At 29.9% G+C, this 23,039-nt stretch overlaps 1 protein-coding gene across 6 annotated transcripts in view; it reads right to left on the bottom strand.

The window, feature by feature from the left end:
- Positions 1 to 1,984: 1,984 nt before the first annotated feature.
- Positions 1,985 to 23,039, bottom strand: part of LOC126733913 (putative thiamine transporter SLC35F3) — a 58,239-nt gene continuing 37,184 nt past the window's right edge. Inside the window, exons 9-14 of one of the 6 annotated variants that reach the window (XR_007659902.1) lie at positions 15,677 to 15,766; positions 15,462 to 15,591; positions 15,181 to 15,208; positions 13,883 to 13,912; positions 6,750 to 6,860; positions 1,985 to 2,602 (exon numbers count right to left, since the gene is read on the bottom strand). Coding sequence is in view for 5 of the 6 variants with exons in the window: in XM_050437374.1 (XP_050293331.1) it covers positions 2,488 to 2,602; positions 13,883 to 13,912; positions 15,462 to 15,591; positions 15,677 to 15,766 (365 nt within the window). In the remaining variant the exon portion in view is untranslated. Of the gene's footprint in view, positions 2,603 to 6,749; positions 6,861 to 9,681; positions 9,907 to 13,882; positions 13,913 to 15,180; positions 15,209 to 15,461; positions 15,592 to 15,676; positions 15,767 to 23,039 lie in introns of those variants that run through there. The other 5 variants (XM_050437379.1, XM_050437376.1, XM_050437377.1 and 2 more) reach the window with 5 other exon arrangements.

Below are 23,039 nucleotides of genomic sequence, written 5' to 3'. Positions count from 1 at the left end.
TAACAATGATCAATACTGATCTTGAAAATCTAATACAAATTGTTTGACCCTTGATACAAAAGAAAAATACAAATTTGCAAAAGGTCATTAATAGCAGAATGTTTAGAACTTATTTTAAGGGAATAGTACAAGAGTCTGATTTATTTTTTCAAAGTGTCCAAATGGGCAATATCAATAATAGTTCTAGAAATGTGCGATGCTCTTATAAGTGGGCTAAATACATATAGCAAGGTAAAATTTAAAATATTAAAGGCTATTAAATTGTAAAATATTTATTATTATAAGCTTTATCTTAAATGTATTTGAAAGTTACATGAATGACTGAGTTGATTCATTTGTTGTAATCTGCATAGCTGGCCAGGACTCATCAATCTGGATCTGTAGAACTAGTACTTTCGCACTTTTCAAGCAACTAGATCACCAAATATGTTAAAATCGTCGAATTGTACGGATACTTCTTGCTGGTTTTTTTAATATAATTCTTAAATCATTCATAAACTTTTGAACTTTACTTCTCACTACCAAAAAAAACTTTTTTACTTTTTTGTGGTAGATTTTGCTTGTAACCTTTTGATGTTTTTTTAGTAAGGTTATTTGTGTATTATTAATAATGTCGTTTTGAGCCTGCGAACTTTCGCCTTTTTATTGGTTTATTTTTATTTAAAAAAAATTAATTTGGTTAATAGTAATTAACTAAATTACTTCGAAACTAAAGCTTATATCCTCCGGATTTCTTTAATAACTGGCAATTTTTGTATTCTCTTTGGTACCAGCTGTTGATGTTTTAAATTTTTCTGTCTACTTCCTATGATGAAACACCACATAGTATTCCGATTTTCTTTAAGGCGTCTGCATTTTTATAACAATTATTATAATCTGGGTGTTAGGTGTCCCATAACAATCTGATATAGTTCAAATAATTTACACGTAATTTTAAGACTCCATTTTATTGTTTTCCCCGGCGTAGCCATTTTTTACACTATGACAAACTGAATCATGAATTTATTTTTGTATACTTCTTATTGAGCGAGTACACACTAGATCAACTGAGTTGTCGGAAATACAAGCAAAACTACATTGCTGCTTAAATGTTTCTATTTTGCTGGTCAATTGTTAAGAAACATAAAGTTGTTGTTTTGCTTTTACTTTGTTGTGGACCCGGCATTATGTTTAAAATTTGTTTCAGTAGAATGTAGCGGCATAGTTTGATCTAAAAATTTTAAATTGTCATTTTTTGTCGCTTGTATAGATAAGTATGTATCACTTTATTACGGTCTTTTCTACATGCGTCTAGAGCTAGTTTGCACCTTTTTTTTACGACTACTAAAATAAAACATATTATTTACCTGCTAGAGTATTTCTATTTTAATAGTAAATTTCACATTTTTTTGCAGGTATCTTGCAAGTGAAAACATATGTACCTTTTGCATTATACCTACAAGACTAGGCATTTCCACAATTAGAATAACAGTTTAAATTAACGATTTCCCTGCCGCTACTTAAGAAATTAAAAATATCTATGCATACTTTTTAATAAACGTTTATTTTAAATTCTATATAAACTCATTCATTTTTATAAATGTCCATACAAATATCTATTTACACTATGTAGTAATATCTACAAAATAACTATTTCCTAAGTCTGTGTATATTTGAATATAATAATTATTTAACGGTGTTTAATATTAAAAAAATCTTTTGTAAGAAATCGACAAAGTTCTATACGAATATATCATATTGTTTAAATATAAAAATTGATGTGCTACTATTTAGAAAATTGATATATTTTTTAAGAAATTTTTGGATATGATTTTTGATGTATTTTGATGACAGGCCTGTTAAATGTAAAATTAGTAAATTTTTAAAGGCACATCATACTTAATTTAAAGCAGTTTTTTTTCTAATTTGTTGTGTACAAAAGCCATAAATTGTTAAAACTTGCTTTTAATTATAGTAAGTTTGATAAGGCTCTACGTTTAAATTATGTCAACTACATGTTTGGCACAACTTTCAATATTAAACTTTATTCCTTTGAAATATATTCTATTAATTAAATATCTATCACAAGTTTAACTGTCTTAACATTATACCAGTACATTATATAGTCCATCACCAAGAGAGCTTACAATAATATTCCATCAATTTATATCATTCATATAATTACTAGATCATGTAATTGAATTTTGCAAAATAAACGTGTGCTGTTTTTTTTTTCTGAGAACATTTGAATTTGTTGATTTAACTATAATCCAGAAACAAAATTACTAACAAATTCTCAATATCTTTACCTTGACCTGCTAATTCTACCTTTAAATATGAAGTTTATCATTCTTATATCTTGCAAGTATGATAAAAAATTATGAACATACATTTTTAAACATACTCAACAAAGTATCCGACTAAATTTTCTGGTAAACTTGATCGTCCACTAATTTCAGGGATTGTCAATGAATTCTTTTTTTCTCTACAGGTGGGACTATAGCTGGATCATCTGACTCGTCCAGAAGGAGACCTAAGGTGAGATCTTATGTAGCCTGTCCTATAATCTACAACATCACGTCGGTGGAATCCTTGGATACCATTTCGACTACGTCTACTCCACCTATAATATACAAGAATATTATTTAAGTTTCATTATGTATCAAACTTAATGTTGTTATGAAACTTCTAACAAGAATAAGAGTCCAACGGGGGAAAAAGATGAAATGGAAAATCGCTTAAAAGTAATTGGTTTTTTTTTAAGTTGCAATTTGAGATAAAAGAGGTTCTTAGGAAAAAATATCTTTCTTTTTTTTATAAGTATACCCGGGTTATAGAGGTTTGAAAAGCATTTACAACAAATATTTGTTCACTAGTTGTGGTTTAGTACTCTATTCAGTATTCTGAAGTGATAAGAGTATTACATTTCATCTAAAAATGTAATAGCATAACACAGAACCAAAGTTTTACATGTTAAAATTTTTAAGCCCTCCGAACGTTAGGACGCGGCCTTTTTTCTTGGGTTTTATTTTTATATTTCAATTCAGAAGCGTAAAGGCGGCCGTTGGGGAGCTATTAGGCCTTATCTCTTGCGGTACAATAGCCCTTCATTTTAGGAAAAGATAAGCGTGGTCTTTTATAAAAATTGATCCAATTTTGTTAGAAAAAGGCAATTTTGTGTATAAAATTCGTTATTCTGCAAAACTGTATACTTACGATAAAATGAATACAAACATAATATATTTCGTCTAGAATGAAATCATTTCTTGGGGTTTTCTCACAAAACGCTAAAGATGAATAAGCAATTGGATTGTAAATATAAAAAGAACTTTATAAAATTGCATTGCAGGAACACATCAAGATATAAAACTGAAAAGAATTGTATAATTTTATAGAATAGGTACATTTTATATATTATGAGGATGCTCTGTTGTTGTGTTGGTGTTTTGGAGATTAATTACAGGATAATACAAACATCACCAAGGCATTTAACAAAATTAACCACAGCCATTATTCAATAAATACAACTTTTTGATTTTTTGCATAGTGGTATATACATTTTTTGGCTCACTTTGAAATTTATTCAAATGATTTTATGGTTTGCTTGATATTACCAAGACATTCGCTTTGGCTATGACGTTTGTTTCCTTATTTCTTGCGAATTTATTTTTAAAATTTTTATGACTATTTATAATTTTTTTTAGTTTCCACTTTATAAAATAGTCTTGTTATTTTTTTCTTAGTAGAATTTTTTGGTAAACTGAAAATTTAGTCTATAGAGAAACGAATATTAAAAAGGTAATAAAGTTCTTAACAAAATTGGATTTTAATCTATTTTCAGCTAGTTTATTCTAATAACTATACACTATCTCGGAAATTTTACTTCTTAAATTCATTAGATCCTTTAACCTACATTTTTATATTTTTATTGTATTACGAGGGTGGTCCCAGAGATACCCGACCTGACCTAGAGATGTCGGTAGTAGTTTGAAAAATATCAGTGTATTAGAAAGTATACAATCTATAAAGCATATGTTTCCAAGTTTGAAGACGCCACGTTGTTTAGTATTTGTTTGGCAGCCATCAATAGTGAACGTTTTCAGTGAATTTGTGAAAATGGAGAAAATTGGGCATCGTTATGTGATACAATACTTTTATTTGAAAGACCTCAGCCCAACCAATATAAAAACCGAACTGGATTCTACTCTGGGTGAGTCTGCTCCTTCGTTAACAACAGCAAAATATTGGGTAGCAGAGTTTAAACGAGGCCGTACGAGCTGCCAAGACGAGCATCGCAGTGGTGAACCAAATGAGCTGACGACTCCAGAAATTTTAAAGAAAATTCACAAAGTGGTGCTGGATGATCGCTGACTGAAAGTTCGCGAGCTAGCGGACATAGTAGGCATTTCAAAATGTGCGGTACATCGCATATTAACTGAAAATGTTGACATGAGAAAGCTGTGTGCAAGATGGGTGCCGCGTTTGCTCACACTCGAGCAAAAACAGTGTCGTGAAGATGTTTCAATTGAGTGTTTAGCGAAATTTAATAGCAACAAAGCAGACTTTTTGTGTCGTTTCATAACCATGGATGAAACATGGGTCCATCACTTCACACTTGAGGTAAAAGAACAATTAAAACAATGGACTCAAAAGGGAGAACCGGCTCCAAAGAAGGCGAAAACCGTTTCATGTACAGGCAAGGTCATGGCGTCGGTTTTTTGAGATGCGCGAGGGATAATTTTCATTGACTATCTTAAAAAAGGTAAAACTATCAACGGCGAGTAGTATGCGAACTTATTGCAACGTTTGAGCGAAGAAATCAAGCAAGAACGGCCGGATTTGGTTAAGAAGAAAGTGTTGTTTCATCAAGCTTACAAATCCGTTATTGCAATGGCCAAAATTAACGAATTAAAGTTTGAATTGCTACCTCATGCTATTCGGCAGATTTAGCCCCCTCAGATTATTTTCTGTTTCCAAACTTAAAAAACTGGCTCAGTGGTCAAAGATTTTCCAACGATGAAGAAGTGATGTCTGCAGTTAATTGCTATTTCAAGGCGCAAGACAGTTCTTATTATAAAAAGGGTATCGAACTTATGAAAAATCGGTGGGAAAAGTGTATAGAGCTGAAAGGAGATTATATTGAAAAATAAATAAATTTTTTTCCAAAATTTTCGTGTTTTCTTTTTTGGCTCGGGTACTTCTGGGACCACCCTCGTACTATATAATATTGATCGTATTCTTTTTTTTTTAATTGACTTAATTTGATTTAATTATGTTAAACATCATAAACTATGTTTTAAACTTTTTTTTTTACTTTTTTTAACGCTTTTTATGGTCAATATTTGAAAAAATTAAAAAAATTTTTTTTCACAATATTTAAATACTAGTGATGCTTACAGAACCAACACACAACAACAAATTAAATTATAAAGTACTTTTTGTAAAGGTTTTTTAGATAATTTGTTTATTATAATAATATTTTAATAATTTTTTTATACGCGCGTAAGAATTTTTTTACTTAACCAACTTAATCAGTAGACTTAAGGCAAGGGATTCCAAGAACTATACTTAAGAATATTCGGAATAAATTTCTAATGCGTTATTTGAATTAAAACAAGATTCAAGATTTATTAAACAAGCGGTCTTGCGTTAATTGTTAATTTTTTTTTCTAAACTGATATTTCTTCCTTAACCTAGAACTATTAATTTGCCTTTTTCTAATCTAACTTTTTCATGTTATAAAAGCACCAACATTGCAAAAAAATAAATGCTTACATCTTAACATCGTTGAAATATTTTGAAAATGGCTCAACCAAATGTCAATATGTTTTATAGGCTACGTACCGCAGTGCCATATATGTCAACTGATGCCATATACGTCATTAGTTTTATATAATCGCTGTACTGTTCGCGTTCATCATTGATCAAATCCTTAGTATTTATTTATAATTATATATATGAGGAATAAAATGTTTTGAATTTGAATATATTTTTTCTTAAATTTATAAAAAGATACTTGTCAAATGTTGTTTTATTATGCAGAATGTTCGATTAACGATTTAGCAAGTTTCTCTTGTTTTTCAGCTTTATGATTTTACTGTACTATATTTTAGATTATTTTCGTATATACTTTAAAGTACATACATTAGAGTATATTAAATGCAGTATTAAAATAAAATCATTAATATATTCGTAGTACCAGAACAAAACCTTTATTTCCAATAATTTAATTCACGAAAATAAGAATTTCAAAATTTGAAAAAATCTTAACCGAAGGCTACAAAGACATGAATCTTGTGTGGAATATATCATTAGGAGTATGATTATTTAATTCAAAATTTTAAAAATTCTTTTTCTTATTGGAAGTCATATTAGAGACTTCCAATAAATCAGCTCCTTATAAGTAAAGAAAGACGTGGCTTCATTAAATTCACTTATAAGCATTAAATCGGTAATTAATTAACTCAACCCTTTATTCCCCTTAATATAGGGCGATAATAATCAGACACTAAAATATTTAACAAATAATAACAACAATCAATATCATGCAACTTATAGATTGACAAAACATAAAAAATTGGAGAAAAAGTGCAAAAAAACTATCAAATCTATATGTTACGCATTTAAGGGGTATACCAAAAAATCAAAATAAAACCTCAAAACGTCAAAAATACATAAACATTAATGCTACGAAGCATAAAACACATACATAAAGCATAATAATTTACACCAAAAACACAACCTACCACACATTTAAACATAACACTCACGGTTCAAAGTGTGTACAAGGGCACTAGTGTCTGATAATTACTGTGGTCACGTCGCGGCCTCTCATGCGTTCTTCATTGGCTGGAACGTCTCGCTTGGTGTAGAAAGTCGGTCTTGGTGATGTCACACGTGATGTGATTTACACACAGAGCCACAGTCACACGTGTGAGATACAGGAAGGGATAAAGAGACAGAGCTTATGTTAGAGAAAGCGAATGAAACTAACAGAGATGTACTGTTTTTCTTTCTTTAATTTTTGGTTTTCAAATTTTAAAATGGATGTGGTGATTACTTAAATGGGATGGGGGAAATATGATTTTTCTTTCTATGTGAAATGCTGGTGTATTTCACTTGATATACAGCTAATATGTAGAAAAGAAAATTAATTCTAAAACAGAAATATAAACATAAATAGTTAAAATATTTTAAATACTATGGCTTACTTTGTTTTTGCTATTGTAAATAAGAATTCTATTGATTTACCCAAATTTACCAGCTGACTGGTACATCTCCTGTTTATTGGACGTGGATTAAAAAAAGTGTGTATTGTATCCTTTATAATTATGCATTCATATTAATTTATAAATTGTTGGGAAAACATATACGTAAATTGTTAGGGTATTCTTCTAGTTGGTATAAAAAGCATTATTTTGACTTAGGAAATATACTGTTGTTTTATATCGTCTTATTTTTAGGGTAACCTGTATATAGTAGTTTATATAAGTTATTGTTAAATGAAGGTTGTTATTCTATTACTGTGCATAATTTAAAGATTTTTTTTGATATATAGCTTAAAGTTTTCTTTTAAAATAAAAATAATTGGTATTATTTATTAACAGTAGCAAGTAGATTTTGACAACATTTTTAAGATAAATAACTGATAAATTAGTTTATTATTAAAGGCATTTAAAGCAATGAATACTTACAGTAACTGACATAATTTTACTTATAAAAATGAATACGTTTTTCTATTTAGTTAATATTATAAAACATAATAGACCAAATATCTTAAAAAATACTTAATACAATTAAAATTTAACATGGCCGCTTATAGTTGGTTTTAATACTAAAATAGCTTAAATCTTACTAAATATTATGCTCTCAAGACAAATTGTAGTCCTAAATGTCTACTCAATACTAGTCAATTCTATTCAATATTGCTATTAAATCAAGAAACAAAAAATTTATAAAAATAAAATTACACATTTTAGTTACACATTAGATTAATAATAATTCAATGCTTTAGACAAATTAATTTGACAATTATTATAACGGAAAATACGTCATAAATTAAGTTATCTAATAAACGCTAAACTCTTTTTTGTTAAAAGAATATTTTCATAATAATATTTAGAGGAAAATATCTCGAAGGAAAACTTGCCAATATAGTTGGGTTGGATAATAAGACCTTTTAAATACGTAAATATTTATAAAATATAAAAGCTTAAAGAACTTTATTATAATTAGTAGGATCTGCCAATCTGCCATTTTTAACATACATCATAATTACATTGATTTTAATTTGTTACCAAATGGCTACTAATTAATGATTTATTATATCTAATAAAAAATATTCATGTCAAAAAATCCTTTATTCATTATAATTTCCTTATTTTTTATTATTTCTACTTTTATTTATTTAGATTCTATTGTTGACAAGGATGAATAGAGACGTCAGGGAAATAAAAGGTTTTTTGATATGATATGCATAACATATAACTGATATCAATTTTAAACTTTTTATCCCCTGATGATGGATACCGCTGTGTCCAAAACATGTCAGGCTATTAAAACAAAAGTGTAATTCAAAAATATTATTTAATACCTCATAATATAAAATGCTAATTAATCTATGTTATAGAAATATGCATATAAAACAATAAAAAATAACGTTCATGGTTGGTTGAGTTATTGGCCTGGTTGTAACACATAACCCATGTCGTGGTTCGAGCTATCGACGTTATAGTTATTTTTGGTTTAATTTTTTTGGGAATTTTAAGAACTGAATTATTATAATGAATAAAACGTTTAGCTTTCTGATCTAACAGCATATCAAAAATAAATTAAATGAGGATACTTGAAGTAAAAGCAGGCACAATCACCCTTTGTATTTTAATTTATTTTATATTTTAATGAAGACGTTTCAATCAATCAACATCAATTGGAAATTATTATAATGAGAATGCATTTTCTTTTAATTATTATATTTTCATTCTATATTACCTTCTAATATCCCCAACGATTTATAAATAATATTGAGGTTAATTTAAGTACGTGATTCAAAATATGAAATATTATTTTCTCTTTAAGCACGTGAATAAAAAACAAAAACTTTAACATTAAAATGCAATGAAAGCGCAAAATTAATGAAAAAATGTGAAGTGGAAGCAGCAAGAAAGTGATCAAAATAATAAAACCCACATTCAGGTAGTTGTATTTTTTTATTAAAGATACATTAAAAAAATATCAACGGTAAAATAAAAAGTTTAAAAAATTTATTGTCAGACGAATCAAATTCGGGGGTGTCATAATAATTTCCTTAATTAATCATCAGTGCTACTCTAATTTTAAATGAAATACAATGTGGTTTTGTTACTTGGGTGACAATAATATTATGAATTTGCCCTTACCATTTTACCATAGCTATTTTATATTTATTTATTAATATATATAATATTACTACTTGTTTCATGCATAAATGTAATGTTTTGTCTTTTTTTTAATATGTGGATCATTTAAAAATCGTTGTACTTAAGGATGGACACTGTTTACTAAGATAAACTTTAATATTTAATATAAAATTACGTAAAAAGAGTACATATATTTATCTTTTTTAAGTTTAATACATTTTTAAAATATATGAATTCACACAATATTTATAATATATAGGTACTAACACTAATTTTGTTTATAACTTTGATATACATGTTTTATGGAAAATTGTACTACTTGTCATTGTCACACGAGTTTTCTATATAACATCAAATTCATACATTGATATTGTCACCCATTGATAATCTAAACTATTTCAAAAACAATCTAATGGCACTATCTACTGAACAGTTCTATCTTATTTTGTACAACATCAGCAGCGCGACACAGCCAAATACACATACATACATTAGTTCACGTTTTTTGCCCCTGTTGGGATCGGGCATACTAAAAAAAAACGAAAAAAGAAGACTTTAGCTAAATAAGATCTAGCTAAAATAGATAAGAAACTAGCTAAATTAGTTATAAGCCCGCAAATCTGATTTAGAGCTATAAAAAATTGTGGGTGTTATGAGTTTTTTGGTGTGAATAGTTTTTCAAATGTTTTACAGTTGATAATTGATGTATTAAAGATAATAATAATAATATAAAATATGATGTATAAACAGTATTAAATCATAATTTTGTTTTATAAATTTGTTCCCTCAGTCAGATTATAGTTGGCTTTTAAAATAAAACTTACTGGAATCTCACTGACGGTTATTCCGCAACATAAAACAACTGTCCGTTGTTTTTAGATTAATTCAATGACATATAAAAAGATTTAAAAAAAGTTAATTTTAAATTAAACAGAAAAGAAAAAAATTAAAGAATAACGATAGAATTTATTTTACGAACGTTTTTAATCGTATTTAATTCATCCTTAGGGCTTGAGACTACACAAGGAAATCAGTATAGCACAATACAATAATATCTCTAAGAAGATCATTCCGTATATGACGATGGTTCAAAAAACCTTAAGGGAAATTAATTATTTTTTTACCAAAATGTTAAATGAACATGGGTGTATTCAATCTTATTTCCAGAAACTTTTGTTAATTGATAATAAAGTTATCAGGAGCAGTGTTCAGTATCTAGTGTTCTACAGTACAAAAATCGTTTTAAATAATAACTCTGTGTATTTATAAAATAAAAATAGTAATTATAATAATAATTTTATAGCAAAAGATGCACAAGTTACTAGATACGGATGCTAAGGCTCTGAAACCGTCCAGCATGTAACATAACAGGAGAGTATCAAATATTTGCACCTACTGATTACAAAAAGAGACATGATGTTGTAGCCAAAATAATACACCAGGAGGCTTTAAAATTAAATCTCTTGCAGTGTAAGAAATCTCTACACTATAGTTATCTCCCAAAAACTAGTTTAGAAAACGACGAAAACGAAAACTAAAAACTCTCTGAGATCGCACCATCTTGACCATTCAAACAGTAACGAGTAATAGATCTGATATAGTGTTAGTGGATATAAAGGATTAATAAGATAAAAAGACTATGTTGAGAAAAGTAGCGATCACAACAAAAAATTATTTCTCTGCTTCAAAAATATACAGAGAAAATTTGTAATACCACAACCTAGAAGTTAGATGAGTAACATTAAAGATGTAAGGTTCAGCCAGAATATCTATAGAGAGTTACTGAAAACGAGGCTATTATCTACAGTCTATTAAGCTTTGGAGTGTCTGCATGATAGGCTGGTTTTAAGAAATGGCCTGCAAAATCATCAATAGCGAATACCCACTACTACTCCTCGTGAAATATCATAAGAGCGCTAATGTCAGAGCATTCCTTTTTAAGAAGACTAAAGGCTTTCTACTTATTTTGGCAGGATAAAGTAATTAATGCCCTTCTAATTAGAGTCCATTTAACTACATTTATCGGAAATGAAGAACCTACATTCTAGAAAACGACGATTATCCCTCTATCAGTTCAAATAATTAATCATAATCAACCAGACATTGCACTTGTAAGCACTATGAATTAAGCAGTTCCAGTAATAACAATATGGTGAAAAAGCATGCTGAAAAGGTAGCAAATTAGAGAGACTGAATTATGAGACAATAGCAAGTGTACGATACTAATTTTAATTTCAATGAGGATTATACCAAATAATCTATTAAAATAATTGAAAGAACTTGATTTTATACAAAAAAAATTTATACAAAGCAATGCTAAAGTCTGTTTCCTTAACCATATTGAGAAGAGTTAGAAAGTTCCAAAGAATAACCCTGTATAAATGGCCTATACTATAAAATGGTATATATTTCTTTCCAGTTATAAGTAGATTATTTGTCAAAATACTGTTCGTCAGAACCAACTAGATCGCATGACACACACTTGGCATTTACACTAATCATCAGACATTTGGCCGACTGACCCACCGACATTGACATTGATTGACTTAATTTAAAAAATATTTTTTATATCATATTTAAAATTATTTACTTTATTGATTTTAAATAGTCCGGATTTCTATTGTACAAGTGCTAGACGTTAAAGGAGAAACTTCGTTTAAGTATTGGAGTGGTATGCCAAAGTGGCACTAATAATCCTTCAAATCTGAGGTTTGGGTTATGAAGGTCGGTTCAATATTTAACTCGAATCAGATATAGAGATGGGGTAAAGAAAACAAAATAAAACGTAGCGATGAACGCAGAAAAGGAGATTCGGGGTGATGTAAGAAAAGCGTCAAAATAAAACTGCTTTTCTACTTGATAAAACTATTTTATGAATAGGTATTAACTCTTCACTAAAACTTCTACTGAAATTAAATGAAATCTGGCAGCAATTCGGTATTAACATAGCAAGTGAAACGGTGAGATTTAATCTTGATTGAGTCTTTGCCAAAGAATTCTGCCAAAAAACCGCTTCTCTCAAATAAGAATAAAAAAAGTGAATTCAAATTCCTATTACGAAGTATAAATAGAAAATATAATAGTATGAAAATGATTTTCTCGATCTCAAACAGGGACAATCATTCAAGTGTAAAATGCATAGATTACAAATGCAACATCGGAAAATTTAATGCTCCCATTTGTAGAAGATTTGCCATTGTGAACATGCGCCAAAAATAGAAAAAGGAAAGCAGTTGTTTTAAGGTATTTATTGATTTTTAAATGACTTTCCTTACTAGAGTTTTAAATTTTTTGATTAATGATTACTCCAAGCTTTTGTATTTCAACACTTCTGAAAATAATATTACCAATGAAAATATTTATACTTTAACTAAGTTACTTAGTTTATCTGATCCAAAACATACCACAACGGACTTTTTGGTATAAAGCCCTGAGATATTGTCACACTCAGTGCATCGAATAATTTGTCATCGAAAAGTAACCCTTAGCAAAGGTTTAATCAAAATCTCAATTAACTTTGGTTAAAAATATGAGTTCGAATTGGCGATATCACGGGAGGACACGGTCTAATATATGAACATATGTAAGTTTATTTTAAGTTAGTATTATGCTGTATATATTTTGAATTACATTTGGTACGCAATCGTTACTATACATGTGATATCTATATTATAATATAGTGATGCCTTGTAAAGTATATTAAATTTAGTAAATAAAACCTGCCATCTTGAGCCTCAAAAAACATGAATTTAATAAAATTTAAAACGTTGAAAAATCATATATAGTTTTAATTAGTAGATTTTTTGTTACAAAATAAAAAAATTGTAAAAAATTTACGTTCAAAGTTATTTTTGATCTTTCGTTTGTAGTATGTTTATAAGAAATTCACAAATTATTTATTTATTTCATTAATAGCGGTAATTTAAAAGATTATATCTGCGGAATGCATAAAAAATAGGTTTAATAATAATACAAAAATATGAAAAAAAATTGAATTTAAACGGTAGAGAGGCAAGTTCTCTATATATTTTAATGTTGTTACAAAACCAAGTTTTTTTTTTGTAAAAATTGCTAAAATAAAATTGGATCTCATGGTAAATGAGTTTTTTAAAATCAGAAATGTACCCTTTTATCGCCCTCTTTACTTGGGATCATGATTTATGAGACACCGATATAACATACAAATTTAAGAATATAGACAATTGACCACAAATTTAAGAATATAGATAATTCTAATTTTTTTTGCAGATTAAACAATTAATAAATTATATTAGGGTATAGATAACGTCGGTCTTTTGCTATTGTCCTATTTCTATTTATTTGCCTAATTTTTACTAAAATTAGACGGTAAATATTTTGTGCAATAAAAAGTTTGTGTATAGTGTGTAGAGTGTATAAATCACTAATTATAATAGGAAATATAAGAAAATTGTAACAAACACGCACAATATTTTAATCATGCCAAGTAAGAACAAAAATATAAAAAGACTCTTTAGTCGACTTACCTCGCACTGTGCGTTAACATGATGATATTTCTGAAAAAAATAGGTTATTTAGCACAACTAATTTCTCTAGCCATAATTTTAGTATAGAAGTAATAGGAATAAATAGGGAAAAATAAGTTTAGCAGTAAAAGAAGTAGTGGTATAAAGAATTATTTTTTTGCCTATAATTGTTTAAAGATATTATTTTGAAATAAGAATTTTAAGTATCTCATACACGTGCTCGGAAAATTTCTTTCTTTCTTTAAAAAGAAGCTTTTTCTTCCTTGCGTGGATAATTAAATTTAATGAAATATAAACCAGGGCAGTCATTTGAAAGGTTTAGAAAATGGTCACCAATAAAAAAGTATTTCCATCCTTTCTCCTATATGACAATAATTAATTTAATAATAACAGATTTATAATTAACCTAATCATACTTCTTATAACTTATGGTTTTTTATAAGATGGTGGTTATAACAATGCTAAAATTTCAGTTATTATATTTTTAAACTTTTGCCTAGGACTCATTTAGTTTAAGAGCCAAGTAAATGTTTTTGACATTTTAATGTATAAAAATAACTCCCATTTATTAATTTTTTAAAAAATTCTCATAAGAAACTACCTTGTATATTAACTAGTAAGTCTAATTTCTGAGTTTACTTCCAAAGCTCAAGCTATTTTTTATTTTACTTTCCCCCCGTGTGAACTCTATCTATAGATTAATATTTTAGGAAATTGAAATCGTTTGTTGCCTTTAAAAATGTTGTTTCTATTGACTTTTAGATCAGTAATAAAAGGGACGACTAACTACATTTTCATATTCATTTTTGCTTTTATACTTGGTTGTTTAAATAACGTTTTGTTTACTTTGCTCATTAAAAAGTGATTAAAAAGGCATATTAAAAGCATAGAAAGATTGACGTTTTTATGCAATCAGAAAAATATGTTTTTACTTATTGGCTGTACTAGAGCAAGATATAATTAGGTTTTTTTCTTTGGCATGTTTCCAACATTATTCACAGTATTGATCAAAAGATATTGGATGATTTAAACATAAAACGGCTCATAGATTTTTTAAAAATATTATTATCAATTTATTATTATATAAAATAAGTTATTTTTTTCTAGGAATAATTATATTTGCATTCAAAATAATGTGCGATGTGAATTTAATCAAGCAGAGTGTAGGAAGCGAATATGGTGAAAATTGTAAACAAGTAGAAAGTAAACATTTTTTTGATCGTAGATAGTCACATAAATCATTTATTCGATCGTCTAAGCATATATATTTTACTAATGAATTTAGCTTACGAACTGACCTTCCCATTGAAGATACGCGTGGTAATTCTGCAAAAATATTATATTTGGACAGGGAATATTTTAATAAAAAATATTGCCTAAATGAAAAAAAAATATATATAGTACTGGATACGATTTCTACAAAATTTAACTACATAATAAGCAAATCTACATTTTAGTATTTACAACTTAATTGTTAAAGATAAGATAGCTTTAATTTATTACAAATTCTTAGTATACTTAAATATTATTAATTTACAAAAAATTAACTGCAAAATATTATCCAAAAAAAATATCTTACCTTAAGAGCCTGGTAATATAGTCTGGCCAATTGTCAGGAAACATGACAAGAAAGAAACCGACTGCAATTAAAATCATTCCCGCCAATTTCATCCCTTCGAACTGGGCACCATATAAAACCACATCTAGAGCTAAAAACAAATTAAAAAGTTAAAGTATGATTTTTTAAAAATTGCAATTAAATTGGAATAAAAAACAGTGTATAAAATCACTTACCTGCAGATACTGGTACGGCAGTAATGAGCCCTAAGGTTATAAACAGGTCATAGGTAAGTGCAACGCTGAAGTTGCCTAGTAAATTGGCCACTAAAAAGGATATAGAAAATAAAGGATATAAACAGTGAAAAAAATGTTTACTACAGATTTTTTGAAGAATTTTTTTTTTTGGGGTGCTATGGATTTTAATCAATTTTAAATCAATACATAAATATTTATATTTCCTTACTCTCTCTATAGGTGTATTCTCTATGATAAGATTACCTTTGATCTTTTCTCGTTCAATTATGACTATAAACTTACAGGCATCATTTAATTTTTATAAAAGTATTTGGAGATCTTTGAGATTATCTGCCTTTACCATATTATCATCAGGAAATTGCATATTCTTGAAAACTTGACCATTAATGTTAACGCCTTCTTGTCTGTTACTTAAAGCCTTACGGAAAATTGCCTCGCTATACAAATTAAATAATAATGGAGAAAGCAAATATCCCTGACTAACCCCTTGCAAAATTCTTACTTCTGCCGAGAGTCTGTCATCTACTCTAATTTCTGCTGTTTGTTTTCAGTAGAATTTGGTAATAATTTTGATGTTCTAGCTATCAATGTTGAGATCTGTAAGTATTTTGATAAGTTTATGATATTAAACCTTATCGAAAGCTTTTTCAAAATGAATAAAGCATACATACATATCTTAATTTCGTGTCTAAACCTCTCTGTGCCAGACCATTTATACTAAGTAGAGGCTCTCTGGTTCTTATACCTTTTCTAAAACCCACCTAATTGTTACTTAATTCGGAATCCTCTTATAAATTTTCCTCTTATAAATTTTCACACTTTTTAAGAGTATTCCCTCGGAACACTCTTAAAAAGTGTGGATTAAAGGAAAGTCTTTAAGAGTGTGGATTATAAGCACAGAATAAACGATTTCTGAGATCTAATAACTAAGATCGTTTATTCTGTGTTATAAGTGCAATCATTCAACGGTCAAAGCACTCTTTTGCATTGGGTTTTTTAGGGATCGTAACAAATGTTGACAACAACCAATCTTTTGGTATAATTCCCGATGCATAGATGACATTAAAAAAGTTAAGCAAAACCTTGCTGGCGTCATCGTCTATAAGTTTAAGAAGTTAAACTGGCAGTTCATCAAGACCACTACCCTTCCTCCTCTTGTCCGTTTGACAGCATGTAAAACCTCCTCACAAATAATTGGTGGACCTATGTCTTTAGAATAATTTAGCATATTTTCTAGACAATTATCATAGGAAAATTCTTTTAGGTATTCTGAACAACGAACCAGCTGTTGTCTAAGTCCAAGATCAGATTAACGTCTCCATCTTTTATTACTGTAGGACTTTTCTGATGTGTCCAGTCATAACCATAATCTTTTTATGTAGATTGAAACTATAAAATTTTATTTTGCATCTTTGATCTTCTTCTTCATTATTTGATTAATTTCTCTATACTTGACAGCATTATTTTTGTTTTCACGCCTCTTATCCATGAGATTTAATATTTCGTCCGACATCCAAGTTTGTTTTTATTTCAGTTCAACATTTAAATTGGCCTGACCCACCGTAATGATCTTCTGTTTAATTTAATTCCATATTTTATTTATTTGAGAAGCGTCTTGATAACTTTTAAGGTTTATATTTACATTATGTTGAACCTTTTGCAACAGCTTCTATTTAATGTGTATTTAATAATGCCAAAACTGTATTGGATGTCCGATACAGCAAGTGATGTAATTGTTGACATTTTATTTTTGATGTTTAGCTGAATTTTTAGGATGGATCTAATTATTCTGCATTACTCTGTTTAAGGTTTATTCTTCATCTTCTTGTGTTGGATACCGTCATTTTTATGAATACCGAGATTTTTAGTGATTTCATCAGTTTAAATGTTTTCTTTATTTTGTAATTTGTCTTTGATAGAACTCACTTTAGCACACTTTTCAAGGCCATATTACATGTGTATGTCATCTCTAAATTCTTTTACTAATTCTAGTTATTTTGTGAGTTCTTCATCATTGTTTGCTATCAATTTCAGGTCAGGTCAAGTCAGGTTTCATTCATTTATATTCAGCATTTATCCTATTCAAAATCGAGCTTAATGAAAGTAATATAATTCAGTCTCCTTGATAAATACCAGTTTTAATATTAATATCTTTAATTGTACTTCGGCTTGGCCCACTCCTCAAATGGAGATTAGTTTTCCAGCATTATGAATGAGAGTATTACTGAAGATGTTCTGTATATGTTTATGGTTTTAATTAATCGGCTATGAGGTACAATATCATAAGATTTCTTGTAATCAATCCGTGGTAATGAGAGACTTCTTCTTTGGTTTTTACAGTCTTTTTAAATCATATTATTTGTGAAAAGGTGACCTTTAGAAATCTTTTACACCACTTTTTTACTCATCTGAAAATAAGTTATTCTTTTACGGATAGATATACATTCTTTCCGAAGTTACGAAATTATTTTCGTGACACATTCTTCACTTTTTGGTATAAGATGTGTTTTCCCTTTTATCAAGCATTCAGGTATATTTTGTCTCATCTTGGTTTATTGAATTATTATAAGCTTTAGCCTTTTTGTGAGTTATTTCTAGTTGTTTTCACCAGAAATTTGTCATGCCATATACGCCTGTTGCCTTCGAATTTGTTAACATTGTTAGGAATTGCTTTGAGTTTTACTTCTCTCATACTTTCCCGTATCATGCTTTAATTATAGCTGTCTTCTCATATTATTTCCGTATCCAGTCTGATTTGCAGTTGTATTTGACACCTTCTTCCAATATATTTCTATTTTCTTTTCAGCATGTACTAACTAAAATATTATTGTAAAATTTGCTTGCATTATTTAAAAATAGTTTGCTTTGCAGATATTGGTCTTCTCGATTCGTATATCTTCTAATTCTATAAGCTTTAGCTGCTATCTGTTGTTTGAATTTTTTAGATATTTGTGTATGATCTTTCATATTTTGTTGCTATATTATCCGTATTAGATTATTTTCTGTTTCCCCATTGTTATGCCTATGCTTGGATTCTGTAGTTCCTTTAATTGAGCTTACTCTTTTTTTTTAATTAACGATTTCATTCTGTATCTTTTTTTTCTATGGCGGCCCTTCGTAGCTAGTTTTTTGTTTCTGAGGTTTTGTTAATAGGTTTTAGATTAGAGAATACATTGTTTAGTTAGCCGTTACGTATGCGAGTATATTTTAGATTATAGATAAAAAATTCCATCTATTTTATAGCCATAAAAATCAGTAAAGAAATATACTAAATTAGAATAAAATAGAAATCATAATAGTTATTATGAATAGTTATTTAGATTACAGATTGTCATTACAAATTAAAGACTGTCATTTATAGAATCTCTTAAATATCGATAGTAAAAATATAAATATAAATGTAAACGACCAAAATTTTATAAATAAGACACAAATGCTCACAACAAATATATATTCCAGACTACCGGGCTTTTTCTTTTTAAAATACATTCTAGCAGATCTAAAGTTTATCCAAACAGTTAGAAAACAGATGTGGGTAGATTCCCACCATAGTTCGAAGGCTCATTAGGATTCTTATCACGTCCCAGCCTAGGGTTGCTTTTAGCACCATGTGGTCTCATTTTGGGCCCGGTACTTTTCCGTAGATTACAGTCGGCCATTCCTGACTATCTTCGCGCCCTCGTGAAGACTCTCTTTTCTTACGTAGGCGTTACCTATAATAAAAAAATAAAAAAACAACAATTAGTAAACTATTTCTCACTACAGTTGTTAATTCTCGCAGTCACTGTCGGACTTGTTAGAACTAACAACTGTAGAAAACAATTTTAATTTCTCAGAGGGACATATCCCTTTGCGGTTTTACAGCGTTCTGCACCCGCTTGATAACGTGGTTTGAGTTTCTTGCTCTGTCCATCATTTGAACACTTTGTTCTTTGGACAAGGACTTGTTGTCATACAGTAAACGTTTTTATGCCGGCATGTCTTTGGTTGTACAACTCCTTTTGTTTTTTGCTGACTTTCAGTAATCTTTGTTGACGCTTCCGCTCTCACAGTCGACAGGTCAACGGGTTCTTCGTCACAAAGCTCAGCTGTAAGATAAGCGTCATCAATACCACGTGGCTGATAACCAAGAAATAGCTCATAAGGCAATTTCCCGGTGACCGAGCTTACCGCTGTATTGATGCGCCATCTGACAGTAACTAGGGACTTTTCCCAATTTTGTTCATGTGATATGCTAGCCCTTAACGATGGAAGGATTGTCCTGTTATACCTTTCAACTTGCCCGTTGGCTCGAGGGGTGGCTGTCGCACACAACACACGTTTTATACTCATTCCAGAGCAAAAATCTGAAAATTCTCGACTGGTAAAAGCAGTTCCTCTGTCACAAATGATTCTTCGGGGTACACCGAACGTTTCAATAATCTCCCCTAACCATTTTGTAACTGGTCCAGTTTTCGTGTTAGGCACCGCTTTTAAAAACACAAATCTTATAAACGCGTCTACACCTACAATCAAATAACTTTTTCCTTTTTTACTTTTAACAAATGGACCCAAGTGGTCAAGATGAAGGGTATCCATTGGTATTGGTTTCTTCTCGATATATTGTAAACTACTTGGCGTTTTACCTGAAGGCTTTTTATTATACATGCAACCCAAACATGATCTTATATAATTCTTTACGTAATTTCTCATGGATGGAAACCAATAACGTTTTGACAAGATATCTAAAGTTTTGTCAACGGCAAAATGACCTGCGTCGTCATGATAATAGATAAGTATTCGTCTTCGTGCCGATTTAGGTATCACCCAGCGATGCCCTGCGGTAGTCTTTTTATAAAGTCGGTTTTTCTTTAGCACGTATTCCTTGTGAATTTGCCCCTTATTAGAATCGATAGATGGCCTTGATATTATTTCATATATATTTTTACAGTGTTTCTCCTGTAATTGTGCAGCTAGAATCCAGTCGTCTTCTGTGACGTTTACAGATAAAACCTCAATTTCAGCACCAATGGTATCGTTTTCTAAAATAGGGTTGCGGCTAAGAGCATCTACATGATTCTTTTTTGTCCCAGGTCTATACTCAATGGTAAAATCAAATTCCTGCGTACTCAGCCACCATCTACCTATACGAGGAATAAGGTCTCGCTTCACTAACGTTGTTTTTAGTGCATTGCAATCGGTGATAACTTTAAAGGTAATATCAACAAGGTAAACTTTAAACTGTTTCAATGAGCAAACAACCGCCAGAGTTTCCAGTTCGTAAGAATGGTAAACTTGTTCTTCTTTCGTCGTTGCTCTGCTAAAGTAATGTACTGACTTTAATTCTCCATCATTCTGTTTCTGCAGTAAAATCCCACCTATGCCTAATTTACTAGCATCTGTACGTAACTCTGTTACCGCATTTCTATCGTATATGGTTAGAATTGGTCTAGTTGTTAATTTTTGTTTCAATTCATTAAAAGCACGTTGTTGTTCATCGCGCCAAATAAATACCGAATTTTTCTTTGTTAGGTTTGCTAGTGGTTTTGCAATGAGAGCAAATCCCTTAACATATTTCCTAAAAAAATTTTCCAAACCTAAAAACTGTCTAACAGAATAAACATCGGTAGGCTCTGGAAAATTTGTTACCGCTTTTATTTTCTCTTCTACAGGCTTAACCCCTTCTTGAGAAATTTCGTGACCTAAATAACTTTTTTTTGGACATTAAAAATTTACACTTATCAAATCTCAAAGTCATACCTGCATCTTGCATCAATTTTAGAACTTTTTCTAATTGTGCAAGCCCACCAGATATATCCTGAGAAGGCAGCAGAATATCATCCATGTAAGCCATGGCCGTGGCATACCTAAATGACCCAAGAATTTTATTAATTGCTCGTTGAAACACTGCTGGCACATTAACAAGTCCGAAGGGCATAGTCATATATTCATAATGACCCTCTACTGTAACGAAAGCTGTTTAATGAATTGAATTTTCCTCTATGGGTATTTAGTGATAACCGGACGCTAAGTCTAAACTCGTAAAATAATCACATCCTTTTAAATTGTCCAATAAATCATCGATTCGTGGTAACGGATATTTGTCTTTAACTATTTTTCTATTCAAGGCCCTGTAATCCACACACATGCGAGTTTCGCCGTTCTTTTTGCGTACTAGTAGGATAGGACTCGCATAGGGAAAACAAGATTCATATATTATTTTATTCTCTAATAAGCCATTTACTATTTCCCTAACTGTATCCCTTTCGCAAAATGGTAAACGATATGGTTTATAGGTGACAGGTATGTCATCAGTTAAATTAATAGAAATTTTTGTGATCTTTGTTTCCCCCTACTTCAGTTAAATTTGTAGCACAACAGCCTCTATATTTATTAAGTAATTCTAAAAGTTTCATTTGATCTTTCAGTTTTATTTTATTATAAGTAAATTTTTTTATATCATTCACTGTAAAACTGGTTAAAGGTTCTTGACCAATAGTGAGACGCTCAATTTGATCTTCTTTATCCGCCGCTGGATCTGCTGTATAAGCCACACCCATTAATTTCTTTAAGGGGTTCCTTATCTACACTAAATAAACGTACTTGCCTTCCTCGTACTACCATTGTAATATCTGGGTGATTAATAAAAGGGTGTCCCACAATAACTGACAATAGGGTGTCCTACAATAAGTGCTTCGACAAAGGCCTTTCCCAAATCTACTTCTAAATTAATAAACGTTTTATGATGACTAGTTACTGAGCCACCGGCATAACCACTTAGCTTTACCTGTACCGCGTAAAGTTTTAATCTTAAATAGGCAACGTCAGATTTTCGTAAAGTGACCGCATTACTACCTGTGTCGACATAGCCACGAAAAATAGAATTATTTATGCGACAATCGATAAAATAGCAGGTACTACCCAAATAATTATTTTTTACGTTTAAAGGTAATAATTGTTTAAACTTACCAGAGGATGTTTCTGGTCTATTTTTAAGACAGTTCTGCTCTATATGCCCAAGCATTCTGCAAAATTTGCATTCCAAAACTGGCTTCATGCACTTTGCTGCTAAATGGCCACGTTGACCGCAGTTAAAGCATTTCGGCTGGAAGTTAGTGTTATGAACTGATCGTTTATCTTTTATGATTGCTCGAAGGTCGGAAGCATTTTGATGATGTGCAGGTTTACTTACATAATTTCTTACTGAGTGTTTTGCTGTCGGCTGTTCATGAAGAACTGACAAATATTCTTCGTATAGATCTTCCGGCGTTTGGTAGCGGCCCGCTCTGGCTCCATTTTGTACGTTAGTATCACAGAGTCCATGTATTAAACATGACACAGCTTTTTTTCCATAAACGTCGCA

Source organism: Anthonomus grandis, chromosome 3 (assembly GCF_022605725.1).
Source record: "Anthonomus grandis grandis chromosome 3, icAntGran1.3, whole genome shotgun sequence".
Classification (NCBI taxonomy): Eukaryota; Metazoa; Arthropoda; class Insecta; order Coleoptera; family Curculionidae; genus Anthonomus; species Anthonomus grandis.
This window is presented reverse-complemented; position numbering and strand designations above follow the sequence as displayed.